Source organism: Lissotriton helveticus, chromosome 3_1 (genome assembly GCF_964261635.1).
Source record: "Lissotriton helveticus chromosome 3_1, aLisHel1.1, whole genome shotgun sequence".
NCBI classification, from domain to species: domain Eukaryota; kingdom Metazoa; phylum Chordata; class Amphibia; order Caudata; family Salamandridae; genus Lissotriton; species Lissotriton helveticus.
The window spans coordinates 688,316,753-688,342,479 of NC_136061.1; the positions used below are offsets into that span (position 1 = coordinate 688,316,753).

Here is a 25,727-nt window from a genome sequence, read left to right on the forward strand (position 1 = left end):
TATATCCCAACATCCTCAGGCACTCCACCTGATAAGGAACGTAGCACTGGCAGGGGTGGTTTCCACTTCGATTTTATTGGAAAACACTCAGCACATCAAGACGCGTTTCAGCATGGGCTTTCGTCAACCGGACTTTGGAGCCGTGAAAGGGAATCATTCAGATTCACTGGATGTCGGATATATACCGCTCCTGTCTTCGAAATCCAGGATGTCCAGTGGCAGGCGAGGGGGTGCTCAGAGGGTGTTTACTAACAGCGGCACAGGACCTAGATGAGGAAATGCAATATGCAATTTATTAAAGACAGCATACCAGTTCCACAAGACACTGCGGCATCAGTACCGCCCATTGGGGGGCGTGTCATCTTGTTAATAGGGAACTCGTATCTGCGACCATATGTCAAGTTCGCCTATCCCTGAGGAAGAAGGCATGGACCTTTGAAACGCGTCGGAAAGTATAAAGACGAACCCTCGGCCTCTTGAAATCTCCAGAGGCTTTCACATGGACCTGTGAGCTATCAAGCACGCTGCTGCCAATAAACGCCTGTTTGAGAAACCCCCGCGAGTGTGGTGTGTTCAGTAACACGAGAGCTGTAATATATATATATATATATATATATATATATATATATATATATATATATATATATATATATATATATATATATATATATATTCCTTGGATTCTCTCGCCTCCTCCGTTTTTCAGCGAAAGTCACGGCACCACAGCAGGGTAAGTTTCAAATGTAATTTATTTCAACGCAATTGTGCAAAAATTAGGACGGTATATAGATCTCTGGTAACCCGTAACAGGAAATACAAAACTCCAGCCAGGAGCAAGCCGCAGGAGCCCCCGGACGCCGCTGACTGATCTACCCGTTTGCAGAAGCCGGTGTGTTCCACGTCGGCTGACAGGACGTAACGCCGGTAGTCTGGCTGAGGCAGGATCTACGCAGAGGAGCCGGTAAGGAGTGTGCACGGCTGTCTGGCAGTAGAAATTTGCAGTGTGCCAGCGGCCGTTTGTTAGAGTGCAAAGCCATCATTGCTTACAGCCATATTGCCTAAATGTCCGCAAACGTGTTGCGAGACTGTGAGGAGGCTGCGGAGACTATGTTTTTGGATTCCCCAGCGGGGGGGGTCATTATCCGCAACATATACTTGCGCTGTTACCGGCAATCCCACCACTCGGGACTTGTTCAAGAGGTTGGAAAAACTAATGCGGTCTGAACAGTCCAAGTGGTGGGAGCACCGGTCTTTGTCCCGATATCTGCAGGTTGGGAGAGTGCCTCGGGGGCTACGAATCACCTTGGCCCCAGCTACGACAAACCTGACCCAGCAATGCTGAAGGAGTGGGCTGAATCAAATCTTGAATCCTCTACGAGATTGATGACGATTTTGATAAAATATGCCGAAATTGATCGGGCAAAAATCCTAATAGAAATAGAGATTGGAAAATTGGAAATAAACGAACAAATGCGAAAATTAAGGGAAGACATGATGGCCAGATTAAAAACGGATGAGGAAGTCATTAAAAAAAGAAAGACTTTCAAATTTGAGAGAGACTGTCTGGACTACCTCAATGGGCAAGTTTTTACTTTTGCACGCCGCTATGTTGCGGTTAAGGCCAGAACCAATGATCCGCAACAAAGAACCACAAGAGAAACGATGACTATGTCCATATCCGCTTCGGCCCTTAGCTCAGCAGCTGAAAGTGAACCTGAAGGGGAGGCGGCCACATCACACCAGCTGGGGTTTATCAAACTATCGCTGGCAGAGGAAGTAAATTGCCTCTGCCAGGATCAGAGAGATACCTTGCGCCCTCGGGCGCCGACTGGAAACCAAGTCAAAGAAAAACTACAAGCGCAGTCAAAGGCGCAGAAGGAGCAAAAGAAGGGGGATTCAGGGGAAAGAAACCGGACAGGGGGCGCTAGAACCGATTCCAAAACCACTCCGTGGCCCAGACAGCAACCCTAACGCAATAATTAACTTGACAGATTTGAAGTTAAGTCCAGGAGAATAATCAGTCCTGGGCCTAGGACTATCGTACTGTCCCCCCTGTAACTTTAATTATGCGGACACAAGAATGGACACCTTCAGATTTATCAGAAAATTAAAATTGAGCAAATTCCATCGCCAGGTGCCTAAGAAAAAGACACCATCTGAAGCTATAAAAAGTCCATCTTTATTAAGTGTGGGGGATCGGGAAGCATTTGAAGAGATTTGGTCATTACAAAATGAAAATGGGGAAGACAATCACGTGGCAGGTAGCATGATGAATAAGGAAAAGAGCCAGTGCAGAAATCCATTCAAGCCAAAATCAATTTTTCAACCAATAATGGTACACGATAACCTAGATGTGTATCAGTACTTGGTAATACAGGATCTCAAAAAATTACATATTTCCACCAACAAAAAGAGGTATGCCATCAGCAATCAAAATCGGTGCTATTCTCAGCTGGTTAGCAAGCTTGAGTCGAACTGCAACATTTTAGTTCGGCAAGAAGACAAGGGTGGAAATATAGTTTTATGGACGTGACAACTGTACCTGGCTGAGCCGGAATTGGGCAATTCCTTATGCTACAGGAAAAGTAATATTCAAATTGTCAAAGCCACGTGGATGGATCAACATGCTAAACTCCAGGCTTGGAGGAGTGGGAGATTGATATCGGAAGATGAATTTTGTTTTCTAAAAAAAGAACACCCGGTCATCCCTACTTTTTTTTATCTAATCCCGAAAATTCATAAGGACTCCAAAATCATTTCAGCCATTAACAGCTCATTGGAAAATGTGTCTAAATACATTGATTACTTTCTTCAGAACTGGGTCAGAGGACTGAGGTCATATGTTCAGGACTCCTCGGATTTTATTCGGAAGATAGAACATGTGAAGTGGGGTCCAGGGATGTTTTTAATGACTTTGGATGTGTCGGCCCTATATACTTCTATCAGACACCATGATGGGCGGAGAGCTATTGAACATTTCCTTGACAGACGACCAATGAATTTTGCTGCACAAAATAATATGTTACTGTCCATGATACAAATGTGCTTGGAACAGAATTTTTTTGTTTTTAACAATCAGATTTTTCAACAAACTAGGGGAGTTGCAATGGGGGCCTGTTTCTCCCCCAGTTACGCATGTTTACACATGGGACTGTGGGAGGAACAGGTCCTTATTCAGCAACTCAGAAGCACCATGGAGCAGAACATAGTTTTGTACCTCCGCTATATAGATGATTTATTTTTTGTTTGGAGAGGTACGGAAGATGGAGCTAGGGATTTTGTCAGGGAACTGAATATCAATAGCCTGAATTTAGAATTCATATCCAATATTCATGCTACCTCCATCTGTTTTCTAGACATGCAGGTTTAAGTAGACAATAACATCTTAGCCACTAAACTCTATAGAAAACCTACAGCTGGAAATACAATCTTGCATGCGGCCAGCCATCATCCGCACCACCTGAATTCGCAGCATCCCCTACGGGGAGATGCTGCGTATCAGGAGGATATGCAATTCAGAGTCCGAATGTGCGGCTGCACAGGAGGCTAGCAGATTGAGATTTTTAGTCAGGGGATACTCCAATTATATTATAGACTATGCTATTATTCACACTCGTAATATGCCCCGACAACAAGCATTAACATCCAAAAGTAAGGACAAATTTAAGGCCCACAAAGATGATGGTATACAATCGTGCATGATTCTTTCCTATAGTAGGCAACACTCGGACTTAAGGAGAATTTTTTATCGTAATTGGAATCTCATTAAAGGAGATCCGATTATTGCCCCGAGTGTCAAAGATAAACGTATGCTTACTTTCAGGAGGTGTCCCTCAATGGCCAAGGCTTTGGTCAAGAACAGCTTAGAACCTCTTATCTCTAGCACATAGATGGCCCTCAGTAAAGGGTTTAAGAAGTGTTCCCAGTGTAAGGCTTGCCGTTACGGATGTAACAAAACTAGTTATAACAGCCCTTTTAAATAAAGTCCGCTTGAAATCACTAAGAGACTAACTTGTAAAACAGATTTCGCGGTTTATGTGCTGGAGTGTCCGTGTGGGTTGAGGTATGTGGGTAGCACCAGGTTGTCCGCCCACAAACGGATACTCCAGCACATAAGGGCGATAACAGGCAAGGATCAAGCCTATCTGGTGGCTAGACACTTCGAAATAACTCATGAAGCCAATCCAGCCCATCTCCAGTACTATGTTATAGACACAGTGTTGCCTTTAAGACGAGGAGGGGATAGGGAAGCTAGGCTTCGCCTCCTCGAAACGCAATACATACCAGAACTGGACAGCAAAATTCCCAATTGGCTGAATGCAAGTGAAGGTTTGTATACCTGTCAGTAAGGTGCTAGAGATGTGAAGGTTCATGGGTTACCAACTGCGTTCTTATCTAGGGGCTTTCTGTTTTGTAACTGAGTAGAAAGAGAATCAACAGGATTAATGATGATATTCGCATGATGTTTGAGTAATTGCGCCTCTGGTTATTTTTTAGTTTTAACGATTGATTCAATTTGAATATGCACTTTAGTTGTTACACATTTGCACTTGCACTTAGGCACTTTTTTGATTAAGATTTCACAAATTGATCCCTCAGGACCAGTTATAGGGGTATAGCTTTTTGACAGAGTGGAGAGAAAATGGGACTTTGTCTTAGCCCACTTGGGCATTATTGACAAGCATAGCATTGGATTTGATTTATCCATACAGGTAGCTATATGAGAACAGTACATTGGTATTTTGCAGTTATTTTGCACTGTTCATGGCTGTACTGCTTTAAAATCATTTTTATGGCAGATTTTTTTATCAATTAAGGTTTTTTAGGAATCAAACAAATGTGATTTTTAAGAAATATTGATTTAAACATGAATTTTAAATATTGTATTTGCATTTATTTAAATATTTATGTACAAGCCCGATGTATCTCAAAAAGATGAGGTCATCAATTGCTACAGGACAGTACTTTTTCTATGTCATTGCCTGCTTAAGCTCTGTTCGACTTGCACTTGCACTTTAAATACTGGTCCATCCTAACGCAACATGTCATATGATCAAGCTTCAGGGGAAGCGAAACGCGTTATGGCGGACAGGCTGGGCGAAATAAAAGCACTTTAATTATGCACTAAATTTCGGGTCTGCTCTTCGTCATTGTTTTGGGTTAAGGAACAATTTAAGGCGATGAATATATATATATATATATATATATATATATATATATATATATATATATATATATATATATATATATATATATACACCAGAAGGCTTGGGGAAAGCCAACGCCCACTGGGGCAGGTGTTAAGGATGAATGATCACGGCGCCTCGCACAGTGTCTAAGAGCCTCTGAAGAAATGCTCACCGAGCATGAAACGCGTCAGGCTGCTAAATTGAATTGGACTTTGTTTCATCTGCAGTATGCTGTAACTTGCAAATTAAAAACGAGGAGTTTACCTACCTGGCTGGTGGCTTTTCCTTTTGGGGGTAACCTTTATGTTGGAATATATAAATATATATATAATAGCAGCCCGTCCCGACGTTGTCCGGGTATGAAATAGAATGTGTGTAATAGGCAAGGGAAATTTATTTTAAAATCTCGCGGTAGAGAAATTTTTTAGCATGAAGTGTCACAATAGTTAGGCATTTGTGTGCAGATACTGTGTGTACCTCGGAGTAAGAAGTATTAGCAGATGTCTCTAGTGTGTATGTACTCCACTTCCGTAGGTAAGCGTGTGTGAAAGTGCATTCAGTTGTAAATTTCGTGTCCCCGCAGGCATGCTGAATCGCGTCATCCCCCGCTTGAAGCCCGGCTCCAGTTTTGTTTGATGTTGTGCTTGTGGTGTAAAGTCGCTGATGCAGAGAGTTGAGTGGGTGACAGCGCGCGCTAGGGATGCTACACGTGTGGGAAAGTGCAGTCAGTTCAAAGGTTAGTGTCCCAGCAGGCGCGCTTAGTCGCATCATTCGCCGCCTGAGCCCAGCTCCAGCCCTGGTGATGTTGTGCGCCTGGTGTCAATTCGTTTATGCAGAGAGTTGAGTGTGTGACAGCGCGCAGGAGACGCTGCAGTTAGTGTCCCCACAGGCACGGTCCTTTATGCAGAGAGTTGGCTGGCTGACAGCGCGCAGGTTACTGTGCAGTTGTTGTCCCCGCAGGCACGATCAGTCGAGTCTGCCCCCGTCTAAGCCCCGGCAATTGCCGCACCCTTTGGCCACGCCCCTTGCTCCCACGCAATTGCCGCACCCATTGGCCTTGGCCACGCCCCCGGCCCAACGCACACGTTTGTATTCCACACGCCCTCAAGGCATGCTTTTTTTTTGGGGATGTGCCGCGCGATTGTTGCCGATTGTCGCGCCCATTGGCCACACCCATTGCTGCTCGCAATTGCCGCGCCCATTGACCTTGTTCACGCCCCCAGCACAACGCACACGTTTAAGGACCGCTTTTTTTTCCGTCATGCCACGCCCCGCCCACGCTCACAAGGGACTACTTTGCTGGTAAGGTTATTTTACCTTTCAAATGTATATGGTGGGCATCTGTATAGCCTATGTCCTTCTGCTGCATCTGCCCTTTCCAATGCTGCATTGGGTGTTGTGATTGGTGCTGTGGTTCCTGGGATTACCAGCCTCAAAGGTTTTGGCTCTATCTTTATAATATTAGTATAGATATATATATATATATATATATATATATACAGTAGATATAAGGCGTAATAGCCAACCCCTGAAGGCTAGAATATTCGGACACCTAAGAGAACAAAAGGAAAAGAGGTTTCCAAGGATAGTGATCCACAGGAAACACTCAATCCAACAGAATAATGGAGTCCAAGCAGATGGACCATAAAGTTATATCAGTAATTAACAATGGAATCCACCCAATAAGGATGAAACCATTATCTGACATAGGAAACTGTCAGAGAATAACGACAGAGACGTTGATGCCATAATTACCCAAAAGCTTCAACAAAAAGAGATGTACACGTCATGAAGGGTCTTTGGCGACTGGCCAGAAACAGATCGCTAATATGCTGGCATGAAAGAGGCATTGCCAGGATAGTGACAACAGTGTAGAGTAGACTGGTGTAGTAGACCACCTCAGATCAAGAATCTAGTAAGATTATCAGGACAGAAGAAAAAGAATCCTTTAAAAAATATTTATTTTTATTTTATTTCCTTTTTTTGGGAAGAAATAACTTTGTGAAAAGTCACAAAAGTGAATGTAAATGTATGCACCATAGAAAGTTATAAAAGTCCAGCGTGCCGATGAATAGCAAGAAAATTGTGAAATAAATACAGGACACTTTAGAAAGTATGTCAAAGCTAGACTTGGAGGGAGGGGAGCAACATGGACTGCAGAGGAGAGTCACCTATTCCACTGTCACGGTGGAAGCCAGTGGAAGCCGAAGCCAAAACCGATGGGCAATGGAAGGCACCTAAAGGATACTCCCTACATTGAATAATAAAGAAGAAGAGATTCATCGTTAGTGGAATCTCATGCAGTAAGCTATATAGAAACTCCCTTAAAGGTGATAAGTAAAAGCTCTCTACAAGGGATACCAAAAGGTATATAAAGATGCTCATAAACATACTGGAAAATGCCTCAAAGAGCAGGTAACATAGGTAATGTCCCTTACTCTAAGAAAAAGATCTCTTGAGCATGGAGCCCATCATCAGAGAAATAGATAAAAACTATACTCTAGGCATTAAAACCACATAGGGTTCCAAAAAGAAACAACCTGTCCTTGACAGTGTTAAAATAATAAGAACACCTGTAGAAAGCAGGAACACCACACTCGGGTGTGACCATAAATTGTATAAACACCATAGATACTGCCATAAAATTCTCATAATGTATACAAAACAAAATACCAATTCCCCCCCTTTGTGCAACTGCACAGTGGAAAAGGATAAAGGCAGATGGAAGTAAAAACAGAACTATGAATCTGTACCACCTCGGCTATTGCGGAAACGCTGCAGAGCAGAATCCATCTGTGTGCTGAATAGATAAGTGCCATCAAATGGCATGTCTAACCATGTTTGTTTAACCACATGTAGGAAACCCAGAAGTGTGCAACCTAGCGTAACCAGGAGTGCCACAAAAGAAGCCATATTTCTAACAGAATCAGTGCTATCCATACCACAACGAATCATAAGTTTTGCCGCTTCTTGCCCATCACAGAGCAAGGAAGTAAGTTCACCTTGTCCCTCCTCTGGAAGGGATGGTAGTAGCCTTGCCAAAGAATCCTGCACTGCATGTGTGAAACGGGCAAGGACACAAGAAGTATTAATGGACCTTACGGCCGAACTTGTGGAGACGAAAATTTGCTTGCCAGTAGTTTCCAATCTTTTCGCCTCCTTGTCTGGAGGTTTAGGCAGAACAGAATCAATATTTTGGGCAGTCAAAGCAGCCTGAACCACAAGGCTATGATGAGCAGGATGCTTTAAGAGCTGGCCAGGTCTTCAGGGGCTGGAAGACATCTATGAGAAATAGCACGTTCTACAGAGGGACGAGGAGCTTGCTCTGAAGCAAATCCAGATGTGGGAGAGAAGGTCCAAGGCAGGTGAAGACGCCAAACCACTTGCTTCACCCAACTAAAAATCCCAACTGGCATCCATTAGGGGTGGGTCAGAGAGGGAAGAATGTATAAGTTAGACACAATCTTCACATGGCCCAGTATCGATGCATGAATCAACCTAATCCATCGACATCGTACTCTACCCTATACGGCATCGAGAGGCACAGTCATTGGCGTCGGCGATAGAAAGTGGTGAGACGTCTAGCGGCAGAGTTATGGGTGTCAGACGATCAGGTGTAGCCACTAAAAGTGGTAGCCTGGGAGGGCTGTGTACTATCAGTGTCGACATCGACATTGTATGTTTGGAGGCAGGCGCTGAAGGTGGTAAGTTCGAAGGGTTGTTCCCCAGCATAGAGTATAGGGTATCTACTGGCCGGACTGATGCCAAGGGTGAACCTTTGGGCGTCATCATATTCTCTGCCTCCTGTACCTCCTTGGGGCCTAGGTGCACTCCATAGGGAGGTGCAAACCCAAAAACCTTATGAAGGTAAAAATAATATTCCCTGATCTGGGACAGAGTAGCCCCGGCCCCAGGATATGTGGGAGGCGAAGAGTAGACCCTTTTCTTGACTCCACAGGTGAAGGGGGAATGGCGCAGCTTTGACAGCTTGTGTCGTGACTTGCCGTGGAAGGTGGACAGAGACTTCCACACAAAATGCCCCTGGAGCAGCTGAGCAGGCGATCCCAGGAGTGCAAATGTAAATCGAGGGTGACAGGACTTCTTGGAGGACTGTCATCTGCGCCACAAGAAGGTTAATCTGCCGGACCCTGGGCACCTTCAGTCAAAGTAGGTGACAGGAGTCACATGCCGTAGAATCATGGTGCTCTCCTAGGTACCACATACAAATCATATCTGGGTCCATGGCCTACATCTGCCGACTACAGCACCCGCAAGACCTTAAAACCTGAGGGCATGTAAAAAGGCACATTGTTTCTTTCAAAGAAAAACGTCAAAGTTGACCAAAAAACGGCCAAAGGTAACCGCTTCTCCGGATCCACGGAGAAAAAAGTAAACTGATGTCAGCGCAAAGGAGGGCATATTATATGGATTTTAGTGACGTTGCATGCATGGACAATGTTGCTACGGAGTCGTGCAACACCCACTGCTGACGCGCAGAAGTACTGCTGCTAAAAAATCTGGTGCCTGGAGAGAATTCAAAGTTGCGGAATCTCTATCCGATACTGAGCTCACAGGAATATTATTTTTTGGTCCCTATCAGCTTTGATGTTTGACTCCCAGGTCTTTTGCACAGAAGCTAATAAATGCAAAGGGATACAATGAAGACAGAAGTAAGGAAGAAGATAAAAATAAAGATTGAAGGGAGGAAGGAGGAAGGATATGAAAGTAAAGATAGAAGAAAGGAAGTGGAGCAGGATAGGTGTAAGGATGGAGTTAAAGAAGATGAAAGCATGGATGGAAGGTAAAGATGCCAGAAAGAAAGAAGGAAATTACAAACTTGGAAGGAAGAATTTGAATTTGAAGATACATGATAGAAGGAACGATAGAAGAGTGCATGAATAGGAAAAAGGATGAAATTGAAAACAGAAAATGGAAGGACAACACAAAGGATAGAAGGATTAAAAAAGATGGAAAAAGGGAAGGAAATGAACAAGGAAAGCTGTGATTAGAGGGAAGATATAATGAAGGAAGACAATAGCGAAGAAAATATGACTGATCGATGTAAGGTGGCTTGATGCAAGGAAAGCTAAGAAAGGATGTAGGATAGAAAATGCAATAAACTGCACCATGTGGCATCCTTGTTCCGAAATTTCCTTGGGGTGACCCTTGAACTTACCTATGCAGGTTGATGCTTACTCACTTTGCTTGCTAGCTTACTGCCATTCAGAATATCATTCAAATTGAGGGGTGATGTATTTACTCCCTTGTTGATCCATATATAATACCTACTTTATATCAAATAATGATATAGTGTTCTCTATTCCATTCCAGCAGAGCTATTCTCTGTTTGATTACCACATGTAGGGGCATATTTCTAAGAACATATCGCCACCAAAACATAACTTTTCACGATGCTGTGGTAGTGATAGGGGCTTTGCCTTACTTGAAGGCAGCATTAAGCGCCTCAACGTGGCTTAACGCTGCTTTGTATATAAGGCACCCTTTCACGCTATACTTATCTTGAACGGGGAGGGCAATGGATGTTGCGGTGGATGTTCTGCTGCAATGCCCATTGGTTTTGACACTGCCCCTTATTCACAAGGGTGGCGTATATATGGGGCACTGCCAAAATTAAGACCAGGGAAAACCTGGTTTTAACCTGGTGCAACAAGCAGAAATGTTTAATGTCTTCTTGGTTTTGCTGTTTCCATGTGTGCTACGTTGTGCAGCACATATGGAAACAGCAAAACTCCATTGATTGTTTATGTGCAGGAAGGTGTCCCTTCCTGCACATGAACAATCTTTAAATTACGTTTTGCAACTTCTATGTGTGCTGCATTAAGCAGCACACATAGAAGTTACAAAATGCAATTTAAAGATTGTTTATGTGCAGGAACGTACACCTTTCTGCACAAACAATCTTTCACTGCAATGCAGACACCCTTGCACTATGATGATAGGGTGCCAACGTTGGTGCTTGGCAGCATTATTTAGCCTCGGAGCAGGAGGAAACGCAGGGCTGCACCACTGCATTTTTGAAGTGGTAGGCGTGACATTAAGCCGAGGAGGTGAATGCCGTGCTCCGCCACTTCTATTGTAAATATGCCCCGCAGTATTTCCGTTGCTTTGCTCCTTTCTATGGGAAGATTTATTTTCCCTCTCAACCTGACTTTCTCTCTCTTTAGGTGCCTTTTCCCATCTCTTCTAAATAAAAAAGAAACGCTAAAGTTGTGTTTTAATAGTAACCAAACTAAACTTTCATATTAAGATAAAACAATAGTCCACGTATGAAATCAGCCTTATAACTAAAACATAAATGAAGGGAGTAAAGGACATTGCATATAAGAGAACACAGAATGAGACCGATTAGAGTTTGGTGGAGGAAGACGTCTGCCAAATTACATCGATTTTAATTTTCAGTCCGGGAAAGCATTTTATTACACAACATCGCAGGAAATGAGGATGCATAAAGATAAAAGCAAAGACAAAAAACTTATGTATCCAGTGAGGGGGGAAGATGCAGGGGGTTGAAACAGTCAGACAACCTCCAACCTGAAGGTCCTAGAGAGGGGGGAGACCATAATGTTATTGATGCCTAGGATGGTTGACTTGGTCGGTAAAGTATTGGTTGAGGAAAAGGAGTTTCAGGACCTTTTTGAAGCAAGAGAATATGCTCACAGCTCCGCCTTTGTAAACGCCTCACCTCTGCTAAAGTACTGCGAGGTTGGAGAAACAGTCACCATGTTCTTTTTTGGGCAGGGCGACTGTCACTAATTTACCCTGCATGTGCACCATGCAAAGCATAGATGATACAGGTAAAGAAAATGGACAGTTACATCCCACGTGCAGGGAGAAAAACACCCTGCATGTTGGGGCTATTTCTTTTATCGTTGGTACAACAAACTCCTACTTTCGAGAGCCGAGTGCGTGATTTAAATGTGGTGCCCACTCAGCAGTCTTTTAGAGATAAGAAGGGAGTCGCCACAGCAGCAACACAGGGTTGCTTCCCTGTCAGACAGATGAGGATGTTGCAATAGGGCTGATGGTCTTCCCGCCTGATGGGTCGGCGGGACAGCTGATTGTCTAAGAGGCCACTTTGCCCCTAATTATTGATGACAATGGTGTTAAATATAAAGCAAAACAATATAAACATCATAACAATAAAAAAGTGCTGTAACTCGTAATAATAACGCTATCCTTCTGAAAGTAAACAGCGGATATCTAGAACAAGGTAGAAGCCAAATCGCCTGATGTTGCTTTCCTGCAGTACACAATAGCATAGGAACACAAGCAAAACTGCTTCATAGTTTTATTATAGGGTTGTACATAATCCATCATTTGTAATTTTATCACACACTTTACTCCCGGTGAAGTCATTTCACAAACAACACATTTCCATTGGCAATTAGATCACTGGGTACTGCTTGTAAAATATTCATCTCAGCAAGAGATTTATTAAAAGTATATTATAAACAATCAAATATTACATTCTTACAACTTACATTCATAGTTTGTTCTGTATTCTTGTAAACGGTTTTAAAATGTGGTCCATTCCGGTCAGCCTATTTATAAACAAAATGTTTTTATGAGTAAACATACAAATACGGGAATAAAAACAACATTTTTCACTTGATAAATATGTTACCTTTGAGACACCTCTTTCTCTCAGACCATGGCGACTGAGGTCAATTTCAGGGGAAGCTCTACCAGGGCTCTGCAAAAAGGGACGAAATACACCCTTTCTGCACTGTCAGAGCAGCGAGGGCAAGGAGTCAAAGATTTCATAGGGTTTAATGTGAATGGGCAAGAGGTTAGAACTCAGAAGTCAAACAACATTCACAATAAACAAGTTACTTAACTTCAATAGTGCTCTTTCTGGTAGAGACTCCATCTAACCAGAGATTACTCACATTTTGAATATTCCCCAGGGATCAGACTGGATGCTGAATTATTTCAGCAGTACTTCAGAGTGCCAGTGGGTGGCGCTGAGAAGCTCCACAATGGTGGTGTTGGGCTCCATAAATGATGTGTAGAGTTGATATAGGCGCCACTTCCGTGTGCAGACATAGATTGCTTTTGAGACTGTGCACGGCAGAACCCCAATAGCAAACTGGTTGACTGGTTTCCAGATTCCTAGACTTTGTTTGTTAATAATAGAGAAAGTCCAAGCACAAAATGGGGGGAGGGAGGGTCAATGAGGAATCTGCAAGACAGAGTCTCTACATGAAAGAGCATTACCAAAGGTAGGTAACTTGTTCTTCTGATAGAGACTTCTAGTCGCAAATTCCTCACCCTTTTAATAAATACCAAAGCAGTACCTATTCCGAGGTGGGTCTGTGAAACATCTCAAACCAGAAGGTCCTACAGCACTGAGCAGGGAACATGCCCCTCTCTGCAAACCTGCCTGTCCAGACAATAGTGCATTGTGATTTGATAGGTCGGAGATCTTCAGGAACACCTGAAAGCACTTAAGCCACCGAATCCAACGGGCATGGAAATAGCACTCAAGAAGGCAGCTGGAATTTACAGATCAAAGCACCAATATGTTGGATGAGAAGACTCTCTTTCCAATCGTCGCCACCCATTTGACTCCCGATCAGGGGGGGTAGTTTGGAATTCCTTCAGAAGTCTGTACTCTCAAGCTTTCAGGATAGGGGAGCTGTGATACAACAGCAGGGTCATCTGGGGTAGGTCGAAGGCCAGGAGCTGGATTCAAGCTCTCCCACGAAGGATCTAGTTGACTGCGGTGTCGGCATCCGGATTGGACCCAACAAGCCTTGGCAACCGCAACCCACGCAGGAAGTGAAGATTGGCTTCGAGTCAGACCAGCAAGGTCTGGGGGGCTTTTCTGTTGTAGGGAAGCTGGAGCAAGCCTGGAGCAACTAGGCCAGTGGTGTAAATTCAAAAAGAAGTCTTCAGAGAGCTAACTAGCCAGCGGGCTAGCAACCAGGAAGACGCATCAAGCTGAAATGCAGGAGCAGGCCCCACGCGGCACTCTTGGAGTGTGGAGGGCTGAGCTTGCGCGCAAACGGCGCTCGGGTCTGGGGCTTCTCGTACCCCAATGCACAACTGCGAGTTAACTCAGGAGTCGATGCAGTTAGCTAACTGCAGGAAGTCCAGGGTGTCCGGTCCCACGTCTCTCGTGTCCGCCACAGGTTTCAGCTTTGCTGTGATTGTGGATCAGAGTCGTAGAAGTCTGGAAGTCCAGTTCCTGTGTCGCTGAGTCTTCGGGTTCCAGCAGGAGCATCAACAAAGCAAACCAGCAAGTTACTGGTGGTGCCTGTTTGCACAGGGTGGTCACTCCTTGACCACAAGGGAGTTGTCTTCAGTCTTCTAGTCGAAATAGAACATTGAAGGTCCAAGAGTTTCGTATCAGAGTTTCGTTCCAGGATAATCTAAAGTCCTGGGGACACAGCTCATATCTTTATACTGATTTTAGGGGCTGGATTACCTGCTAGGTCCCCCCTATGGGTGGACCTGGGAAGGGGGTGGTTACACCCTTTCCCTTTGTCCAGTTTCGCGCCAGAGCATGGCTGGAGTGCCCCAGCAACTGGTTTGAACCGGGCTATGCATGGAGCACCTTGTGTGCCCCAGGCAGTGTCAGTAAAATCATCTTTCCATTCAACGCACCCTGCCCCAATACACTACAGGCTGTCTGGGGAGGTGCTAGCACCACCCTTGACAGGAAACCTATTAACCAGGCCTACCTTGCTGGAGTTTCGTCCAGCTGCAGGAGGTCAGACTCGTGTCTGTGGCAGTAGCATCCATTTTGTGATGCTGAAGCTCTGTTTAACTTTAACCGGGTAAAGTAGGAACATACATGTCTTTTTCCTCTAAAAGGGTGGAATGCTACCCCCACCGCCAGAACTGGCAGGGGGGTAGTATTCCAAAGTGATTGACACCTTACACGACATGTTTTGATAAAGCCAAACCAAAGTTAGCATTAACCGCAAGGATTATAATTCACTTAAGAGTATATGGTATGGCTATATTATAGAACAGCTATAAGGAGATAGTTCCGAAAGCTGTAGAGGGGCTCAGCTCATGCTAGGGCACCCTCTCACATAAAACCAAGCACTCTGCCTCCAGGATTGTTAAGGCCTGCCATAGGAGTGACTTATAGGTTACTATGTGTCTATATATAAGGTAGATATAGATATACTATATCTAAGTAATGGGGTGATTACACCACCTTACCCAAGCTGAGTGATCAGCCTGTGGTGTCAGTTTAGATGGCCAGCCAGAGGTGGCATAATACATGCTGCAGCCCCTGGTAGGCCTTGGATGCACCTATGCCCTGGGTACCTATGGTACACTATACTAGGGTTCACAAAGGTGACCCAACACCCAATCTGGTATGTACCTAAAGTACATGGTATCAATTTAGAGAGAGAACAGCTGGGCTATGGGTCTGATTAGCAGGCCCACAGCCACACTAAAGTCGAAAAACCAGAATATCACAGCAAAAAGTGGGGGTGACCATAGGAAGTAGACCCTACTCTCCTACAGAGAGTATGTATTCTCTCTTGTGAAAGCTCGAGTAGAGTATGCGGTGCCTCGACAGTGGCGGGTATGCATTCACTGCAGGCCTTTGACATGACTTTACCCCGGGCACCACAGGCAAACCTGATGAGGGTCTGTCACAGAGATTTGTCCCAGTAGTCCCTAAAAGGCTTTAAACCCGGTGTTTTTTGAGGTGACATTTAAAAATGTTGAGGTAATAGGAGTCTCAAACAGATGAGTTAGCTCCAGATCTGCATCGGTTGGTCTGGAAAGAAAGGAACTCACATCAGAGTCCAGGAGTGGCACTTAAACGAGCTTTGTACATCATTTCCAGAGTGGAACGGGTTCAGTGCAGACCTACACTGCTCGCTCCATCTACTGGTGCACAGAGTTGTTGGTGAATTGTGAATGTTTCTGAATCCATTCTAATGCCTGGGGACTACTCAAACACTGAGAAATCTGTTGCTTGAAGAATCTGTTAGAAAGAGTATTGTCCAGACCAGTGCGTGCCTTTAGTTAAAAAAAAATGTACAATAATCTCTCAGCCAAACGAAATATTGCATACTGTAAGGGTTATTCAGTTACAGGGTTGTGAACTTAACGACAAGTTCTAGTGAAGTACTACACCCTCTTTGGTGTCCTTGCCTTCCTACGTGGAGTCCCTAATATCTACTAATGTATCAAAACATATAGATATATGCACGAATTGAGCAAAGGTGCAATTGACTGTTGATTACCACAATGGATAATTTGCAGGTCAGTTCAATATTCTTTATGCCCACACAATTTGAACTGTACAAAAGGGGGTGGAGATGGACGGAGCATCTGAATCAATCAAACACTCACACCCAGTCAAAAAATCTGGGTTTAATCCATCACCGTTCTTTAGCCCACTCTGCCACCCCAGTTCAGACATGGCTATATGCAAATCAGTCTGACCCTGTGCCTCATTGGAACAATCCAGCCCGAACTGCCAAGCCTTGCCTTCCCTGGACCGGAAACAAGCTTCCGAGGACCGGTTTCTGGCATTACAGCCTTCTTCAGCCCGGCTTGCTTGAATCCAGTGGCAAAGTGAGCAAGGGACTCACGTCTAAGCATTCCCTGCCACAGTTATGGCGGCCAAAACGGTACAAAAGGGGATGGTGATGGACGGAGCATCTGAATCAATGAAACACTCACACCAGTCAAAAGATCTGGGTTTAATCCGTCACCGTTCTTTAGCCCACTCTGCCACCCCAGTTCAGACATGGCTATATGCAAATCAGTCTGACCCTGTGCCTCATGGGAACAGTCCAGCCCGAACTGCCAAGCCATGCCTTCCCTGGACCGGAAACAAGCTTCAGAGGACTGGTTTCTGGCATTACAGCCTTCTTCAGCTCGGCTTGCTTGAATCCAGTGGCAAAGTGAGCAAGGGACTCACGTCTGAGCATACCCTGCCACAGTTATGGCGGCCAAAACGGTACAAAAGGGGGTGGTGATGGAGGGAGCATCTGATTCAGTCAAACACTCACACCCAGTCAAAAGATCTGGGTTTAATCCATCACCGTTCTTTAGCCCACTCTGCCACCCCAGTTCAGACATGGCTATATGCAAATCAGTCTGACCCTGTGCCTCATGGGAACAGTCCAGCCCGAACTGCCAAGACATGCCTACCCTGGACCGGAAACAAGCTTCAGAGGACCGGTTTCTGGCATTACAGCCTTCTTCAGCCCGGCTTGTTTGAATCCAGTGGCAAAGTAAGCAAGGGACTCACGTCTGAGCATACCCTGCCACAGGTATGGCGGCCAAAACGGTACAAAAAGGGGTGGTGATGGACGGAGCATCTGAATCAATCAAACACTCACAACCAGTCAAAAGATATGGGTTTAATCCATCACCGTTCTTTAGCCCACTCTGCCACCCCAGTTCAGACATGGCTATATGCAAATCAGTCTGACCCTGTGCCTCATGGGAACAGTCCAGCCCGAATTGCCAAGCGATGGATGATGGATTCAGGCCCAGATCTCTGTACTGGCGTGAATGTGTGACATTGTTCTGCATTCTGTCCATCAATTGTTGTTTTTGCATTTGTCACCCCGAGTGGGATGGGTATGCTCAGACGTGAGTCCCATGCTCTCCACACCACTGGAGTCAAGCTATCCAGGCTGATGAAGGCTGATAGCCAGAAACCGGTCCTTGGATGCTTGATTCCGGTCCAGGAAAGACATGGCTTGGCAGTTCGGGCTGGACTGTTCCCATGAGGCACAGGGTCAAGGCTGATTTGCATATGGCCATATCTGACCTGGAGGGGTGTGGAGTGCAAAAAACGATGGATTTAGGCCCAGATCTCTGTACTGGGGTGAATGTATGACATTGTTCTGCATTCTGTCCATCAATTGTTGTTTTTTCATTTGTCACCCCGAGTGGGATGGGTATGCTCAGACGTGAGTCCCATGCTCTCCACACCACTGGAGTCAAGCTATCCAGGCTGATGAAGGCTGATAGCCAGAAACCTGTCCTTGGATGCTCGATTCCGGTCCAGGAAAGACATGGCTTGGCAGTTCGGGCTGGACTGTTCCCATGAGGCACAGGGTCAAGGCTGATTTGCATATGGCCATATCTGACCTGGGGTGGTGTGGAGTGAAAAAAAAACGATGGATTTAGGCCCAGATCTCTGTACTGGGGTGAATGTATGACATTGTTCTGCATTCTGTCCATCAATAATTGTTTTTGCATTTGTCATCCCGAGTGGGATGGGTATGCTCAGACGTGAGTCCCATGCTCTCCACACCACTGGAGTCAAGCTATCCAAGACAATGTGTTAGTTTTGAAGATATGTGCCATAGACGAGAGGTGTTGAGCAATGCACCAGGTTCTGCTATGCAGTCAAAGGGATGTGTCCATCTCACTTAGCTGTCGCACTGGTGATACGCTCATGCGACTATCTCTGAAGGCAAAACACTGGTTGCGATGCAGCAATGTTACTCCTGTAACCGGGTCAATGTGCTGGTTTTACCACACACAGACAAGAGATGAGTTGTAATCAGTGCTGCAGGCCTCTGGGCCACTTCCATTGTGCAAGGCAGAGGAGCAGGGGTAGTGACTTTGATATTCCTGAGTCTCAAGCAATAGCGGGCAAGTCAAGAAGTCATTGAAAATCACTTGGAGCGAAGGCAGTATCCAGCAATCCTTCGGCAGGGTCAGAGAGCAGCAGGCAGCAGGGCAACAAACAGAAGAGCAGGTATTCCAGATAAACAGTCCAGTTGAGTCCATAAGCATCACAGCAGTTTTTCCAGTAGAGTTTCAGCTACAAGTCCAGTAATGTCATATTTCAGGGGTTCAGAGACCCAGTATTTATACACAAAAGTGTATTTCATGTGGGGGTGACCTCAAAGCAAGTCTCTGAAGTGCACAAGTATCCCTTTCAAACCAATCCTGTCTGCCAGACTATCTGTTGGGGGTAATAAGTCCTTCGTGCGGGGACAGGTCACTGCGTATTCAAGTGAAGTGTTGGCCCTTCCCTTTCATCCTGCCCAGACAAGTCCATCAGAATGCAGATGTATGTAGATTGGTACTCAGAGACACCTATACTTGTTTGTTTGTGGGAATGTACAAAGTGTAGCTGTCAGCCTTCCCAGATGTGTATTTGAGACAGGCTGTAAGGCACACAGAACAGTAAGTGCAGAGAAATGCCCACTCTCTAAATATTTTTATTTCTGAAGCAGTAAGATTAAATCCAACTTCTCCAGCATGTATGATCTATCAAGACCCTTTCAAAGATATTAACCATCATGCACCTACTCCTTTCTAATAGGGAGTTACTACTAAAAAGGGTACAAGAGGGTTCCAAATGATAGCCTATGAGAGGAGTAGGCCTCACAGCAGTGAAGCACAAATGTGAGTGTTTGTCACTACCAGGACATGTAAAGATTAAACACACATGTCCTACCTTTTACTTACATGGCACCCTGCCCTTAGAGTTATTTAGGGCCTACCTTAGGGGTAACATATGTAATAAAAGGGGAATTTGTTCTTAGCAAATAATGGACATTCTGTCTTAGTTGGCTTGCGTTTGAGGCAGGTGCTGAACATCCAGGCCTGGATATGTGCAGGCAGTATTTGAGGCACTGTATGTCTGAAGCAGAGGGGACTTTGTGTTTCAAAAGCATATTGGTAAATCTTGATGCAATAAATTTGAGTGGATCATCAAGTGGCTCCATGTAGAGGTTAAAGATAATTGGAGACAGTATGGAACCCTGGCGGATACCACCGGTGATAGGGATCTTGTGGGACCTAGAGTTGCCCATGTGAACAAACTGGAGTCAGTTGTAAAGGTGTCTTTTGGATCTTATCAGGGACTCCAGGGTGCATATGAGGTGGGATGCTTGACTGAGTCAAAGGCATCTGAGAATTCCAGCAATATCAAAAAGCAGGGGTCACCTTCATCTGTGGTTGAAGGCATCATCTGCGATATGCAAGGTAGCAGCTCTGTATTGTAATCAAAAGCCAGACTGGGAGTAGTGCCGGAGATGGTTAGAATTGATGTGATCTTGGAGTTGAACATAAACTGCTTTCTCAACGAGCTTGCCAAAGATAGACAGCCTTTTCCAATGATCTTGCAAATGAGTGGTAGTTGGTGGACTGGTTTACGGGCAGACACCAAACTTCTTCGTTCCATTAAAAAAAATCGCCCACCTCATGTCCATTAAAGCAAGGTTGGCCGCTAAAGTTTGTAATTCTAAAAGTTGGGTCGTGGTTCTAAAACGTTTGTAAAGCACTGGTCTAATGAGAGGAGAACCTGTTTGTCTAGGTCATCTTTCACATGCCAGAAATGTGCGATACTGTACGAAGGTGGTTGACAGACTAACGCTGTGGTGCAAACCTTACTTGAGAGGGGTGTCTTAGTTTAGAGGTGACTTTTTTTAAGCAGTTTGCCAAAACCTTCACCATAAGCGTAACATCGGTACTAACATCAATATGGGCGTATAATTGGAACAGTCCCAGGGATCCCTCCCAGGTTAAGGGATATTCTGGGCCTAACAAACTTGTCTGGGCACTGGCATTCCCTTAGCACCGTGCGACTCACAGTACGGCCCGCAGGCCACCAGTGACCCAGCAGGCCTTCATTGGCGGACCGCGGACCTTGCCTTGCCATTTCTAGGTTTCCAGTGAGGCCGGCAGGGAACACAAAAGATGGCTACAGGAGCATACTTAGTGAATACGTATCAAATGCTCCTGCCGCCATCTTTTGTGTTTACTACCGGCCTCTGTGACATCCTACAATGCAGCGTCGGTAAGTATTCCCAAAAGGCCCTTTAAAAGTTAGCTGTAAGCGCTTTCACATCTGACTTTTAAAGGGTCTGAAAGAGAGCAATGTTTGGCTGATGGAGACCAGAAAAAGTAAGGCTTTTCTAACCATTAATGTAGTGGGATAAGCTGTCGACGTTAAGAGTTATCACAGGCAGTTTGGGAATGTTGGGCTTCGGCGTGACAGCGTTACCTACAGTTTAGTGTCTGATGAAGAAAGGTATCTTTTTATACAGGTGGGTAGTTAGAGTTAAAAGTGTATGAGGTAAATGTGGGAATGTTCAAATGTAAACATGCATTTTTATTCAGAGCATGTCTGCTGGGGTTCTAGAAAATATGGTTAAAGGGAAACCTAGTCAAGCCCTATCAGGATGGGTATGGTGGTCCCAAGAGGAAGGCTACTACTGTGCTCTATCCTCTCACTGTGACAGCGACCTGGGGTTGTAATTGCTGCCTCTGAGGAGACAGGGGACCAGCGCCACCCGTCCACACCTCATTGACAACGTTTTTTTTTTGGTTTTTTTTTTAAACCTTTATTGATAACAAAGGAAAGGTCAGTACACAGCTTCACGCCTACAACCTGCGGCGGCAGGCCGGCAGCTACCATGGAACTAGTCCAGGATGGACTCAACAGCAGGAATGCAAGACTACAGAAGTTAGACACAGCATGTCGCCTACAACCCTTCTGGGCCGGCCGCGGTATAAAAGTTGTATGGTTAGATGACGTGTACATTATAATAATGGCACGGAAGCATTGTGTATACAAGCATCATACTTTGAGGTTTCTTTTATCATTTTTTTACCAACAGCAAAACACCAAACGAAACTGACCCCTCCCATGATGTACCACCATACATTGTATGTGGATGAAAGGATCTTGAGGTGAGGAGCCATGCGGTGGCGATAGGTAGAAGATGGAGCCACCTTCGCCGGGGTTAGCGTTGCTCCGTACTCACGTTGTACGTCAGGCTGACATGGGAGGGGAGGGGCAAAGAGGGGGGCGGGCGGTGGGGGGGGGGGGGAGGGAACATTTCAAATCCAACCCGTGAGGGAAATAAAGTGCAAAGGCCATAGTAGAAGTGATATGTGTAACATGTCAGTGAAGTGAGTATGCGGTCTGGCATCAGGAACAGGTCATGGAGCAGCCCAGCGCCAGGCATCATAAGCCAGCGAGATATGAAGTCAGGTCGCCGAATGGTTCAAAAAGCATATGGAAGTCCTGGGAGAGGCACCACAGAGCCTAGTGTGCAAGCGCATCTGTGCGTAGGATAACATCAGGGGGGGGAGGGGGGGAGGGGGGGGAGAGGAGACCAGAGGCAAGGCAGGTGGAGGGGTCAGGGCAAGATTTGGGTGAGGGAGAGGGGTGAGGTTAGAGAGTTCCAGCGTAATTTCATGTATCCGAAGAGGCTTCACCCTGCTCACGAAGAAGATAGGCAGTAAGGGGCCCCCAGAGATCTTTGGGACGGGACATGTGTGGTAGGAGGTCGGCATAGTTGTGAAGGTGTTCTTGCCAGGTGACCATGGTGTTGAGCCACATCTTGAACTTAGGCGCACGGCCCCTGCCCCATTTGCATGCCACGTGTCGTTTAGCCAACGGGAGGCACAGTGCGAAAAATTTCCTATTTGACTTCACCGCTGGGGCCATGTGGCCTAACAGGGCAACCTTTGGACAGGGATCTATATCCACCCCGACCATGTCTGACAGCGCCTCAAAAACATCATGCCAATATTCCTCTACAGCAGGGCATGTCCACGCCAGGTGAAAGAAGTCAGCTCCCTCGCCCCTGCATCTGAGGCATTGGTCGTTATCGCGCAGACCGAGCCGGAATAGTTTGGAGGGAGTAAATTAGATTCGATGCAAGAATTTGAAATGAATCAGCCTGAGATGGGCATTACCGGTCACCGCATTAGTGTGGGAGCAGCTTTCCTCCCATTGCTCGTCCGACATCGGGGCGTCTAGGTCGCTGTCCCAGTCGCCGCGGGCTCTAAGCGGGGGGGGGGATGGAGCTGGCTGTGAATGTCTGTAGAGCATGGACACCACGTGTTTTGGGGAGTCTGTTTGTAGGAGCGTGTGCAGGGGGGCCAGGGTGTCTGGCTCGTCAGGGAAGGAAGGAGTAACTGCCCTAACATTTTGACGGAGCCGTACATAGAGGAACGTTTCCATTACGGAGGGAGTAGTCTCCCCAAAGAACTGTGCCGCTGTTCGGAATTGTCCCTGGAGGTATAAGTCGCCCCTCTTGTGGATTGCCAATTTCGTGAGCAATTTTCGTCCAATCTCTTCACAAGCCATGCGCAATCTTGGGTCGTGCGCTAGGGGCATAAGTGGAGAGTAAAGAAACTCTACTTCCATGTGATCTGGCAGGCGCTTCCAAGCCAGAACAGTGCAATCAACTGTGGTTGGGTCTCGGTCTGTGACTCGAGGCGTAGTGTATAAGTACCCCGACGGTCGCACAGACCTCATATAGCCGTCCTCCACCGCCAAGTGGGCCATGAAGCGGGGAGGGTGAAGCCAGTAAGCGACGAAGTGGCCCTGGGCACAGTCGTAATAGCGTTGGAAGTTTGGGACATCAAATCCACCTTGGTGGTAGGGTAGCATGAGTGTCTGCAAGCTAATCCTGGCCTGCTTGCCGCCCCATATTAGGCGCGACAGTTGGGAATTGAGGGAACGGAAAAAATGGGATCCCGGACTGTACGGTATATTGGTGAAGAGGTAGAGCAGCTTGGGAAGGACAACCATCTTGATAAGGGAAATACGCCCCGCCATGGAAAGTGGGAGATGGATCCATTTAGTGATGGTATCAATCAATTTATCCAGGACAGTGCCATAGTTGGCCCTAATGAGTTCCTCTCGGCTTCAGGAGACAATGATGCCAAGGTATTTGAACTCCTCTGGTTCCCACATCAAGGGATAGTCCAGGGGAAACTGCTCAGTCTTATCCGTTAAGGGGAAGAGAGCAGACTTCGACCAGTTGATTTGTATGCCTGATATGGCACCAAATCTAGTAATTTCACGCAGGATGGGATTGAGGTTCTCGCGCGGTTTGTGTACATACAGGGTTATGTCGTCAGCATACAGTGCAACTAGTAGGTGGCGCTCTGGGTATATCAGAGAGCGGTGGTTATGATGCTGCCAAAGTTTAGCCGCTAACGGTTCGATGGCGATCGCAAAAAGGACAGGGGAAAGAGGGCAACCCTGTCTGGTGCCTCTATGAATGTCAAAGGGCCGACCTAGCGCCATTTAGTAGGACTGAAGCACATGGGTTATGATATAGCAGTTTAATCCAATCTAGGAAGCTGCATGGAATTCCCATTCGTTCGAGAAGGGCCAAGAGGTAATCCCATTCAAGGGAGTCGAACGCTTTAGTAGCGTTGAGGAACACAGCAGCCGCTTAACAGCGAGGGTTAATGTCCTGCAGTACAGCCTGAAGGGTGCATAAATTATGGGAAGTCGCCCTGTTGTGGACAAATCCTGCTTGGTCAGGTAAAATCAAGCGTTCCATCAGCAGGTTAAGGCGCGTTGCAAGTACCTTCGCCAATATCTTTACGTCAGTATTGAGCAACGAGAGGGGCCTGTAGGAGTCACAGTGCTGCGGTGGCTTGCCAGGCTTCAGGAGGGATGTTTAAAGGGCTTCGCGCATAGAGGACGGTAGAGTTCCCTCCTCAAGGGCAGAATAATAGACTTATTTTAAGATTGGGGCGAGTATATGTATGTAGGCTTTGTAAAAGTCAATTGGCAACCCGTCGGAGCCAGGCGCCTTGCCTGATTTCATAGACATGATAGCGTCCTTTATTTCATCTATTTCAAGAGTGTGGTGTAGAAATTCTTGCTGGGTTGGGCCAAGCCATGCAATGGCGGTGTCGTCGAGATATGGGTTCAGATTAATAGGCGCTGACCTGTGGGACGTGTAGAGAATGGAATAGTGATGTGTGAGGATGCAGAGTTGTTCAGTGAGGTCCCTTTGTGGGATTTGATGTTCATCTAGCAGGGTGGAGACAGTTATTATATCTAGGGGTCCTGACAGCTGAGGCAAGTGCTCTGCCGGGCCTGTCTCCTTCGCCGAAGATGCGAGCAGTGTGCTGTTTGCCAAGGAACTTGCACTCCCTATCTGCCGCCTCCGTGTATTCGTTCAGCTTTTCCCTAAGTAGGCCATTGGAAGCGTGGTCTCGGGCGTCGCGAGTTCTTCTCTGTTCTAGGTCCCGTAGTTCGGAGTCAAGTTTACGCAATTCACCGCGCAATGATTTGAGGACGCCGCCTCCCTTAGCGATACACCACCCCCTCACCGTGACTTTAAAGGCTTCCCAAACCGTCGTGAGAGTTGATACCGACCCCACATTGCGCTCAAAGAAGTCGTGTATGTCCTGTTCCAGGTCCGCTCGGAAAGCAGAGTCTGTAAGGTGGGCGGGATTAAGGCACCAACTCAAGTAAGGAGAGGTGTCAGTGGGAATGCGCAGTGATATTAGGACCGGGGAATGGTCAGAGAAAGTCATGGCAAGGTGTAGGGCGCCGGCCAGCCAGGGAGTGAGGCCAGCTGATAGGAACACGTAGTCTAGCCGCGCCCATGTGGAGTGTACTGCAGAGTAATGAGTGCCCTGTTTGAGGGAAGGATGTAAGTGTCTCCAAGCATCTATATAGTGGTGTTCAGCAGTGATAGAGGACAGCGCACGCTGAGTATGGGAGTAGTGTGCAGCCTGGGGGTGAGACCTGTCGTGGGCCGGCACAATTGAAGTATTAAAGTCACCTCCCAATAT

General features: G+C 46.1%; 1 protein-coding gene and 1 long non-coding RNA gene across 3 annotated transcripts in view; one reads left to right on the plus strand and one right to left on the minus strand.

Moving 5' to 3' along the window:
* The window catches only part of VPS13C (vacuolar protein sorting 13 homolog C), a 2,773,485-nt gene that overhangs the window by 1,584,138 nt on the left and 1,163,620 nt on the right, over positions 1–25,727 (minus strand). For both annotated transcript variants that reach the window (XM_078680824.1, XM_078680823.1), the window contains exon 39: positions 12,692–12,751. In XM_078680824.1, the coding sequence (XP_078536950.1) occupies positions 12,692–12,751 (60 nt within the window). The remainder of the gene's footprint in view (positions 1–12,691; positions 12,752–25,727) is intronic.
* Positions 1–25,727, plus strand: part of LOC144822865 (uncharacterized) — a 790,049-nt gene that overhangs the window by 486,111 nt on the left and 278,211 nt on the right. The gene's annotated exons all lie outside the window — the stretch shown is intronic.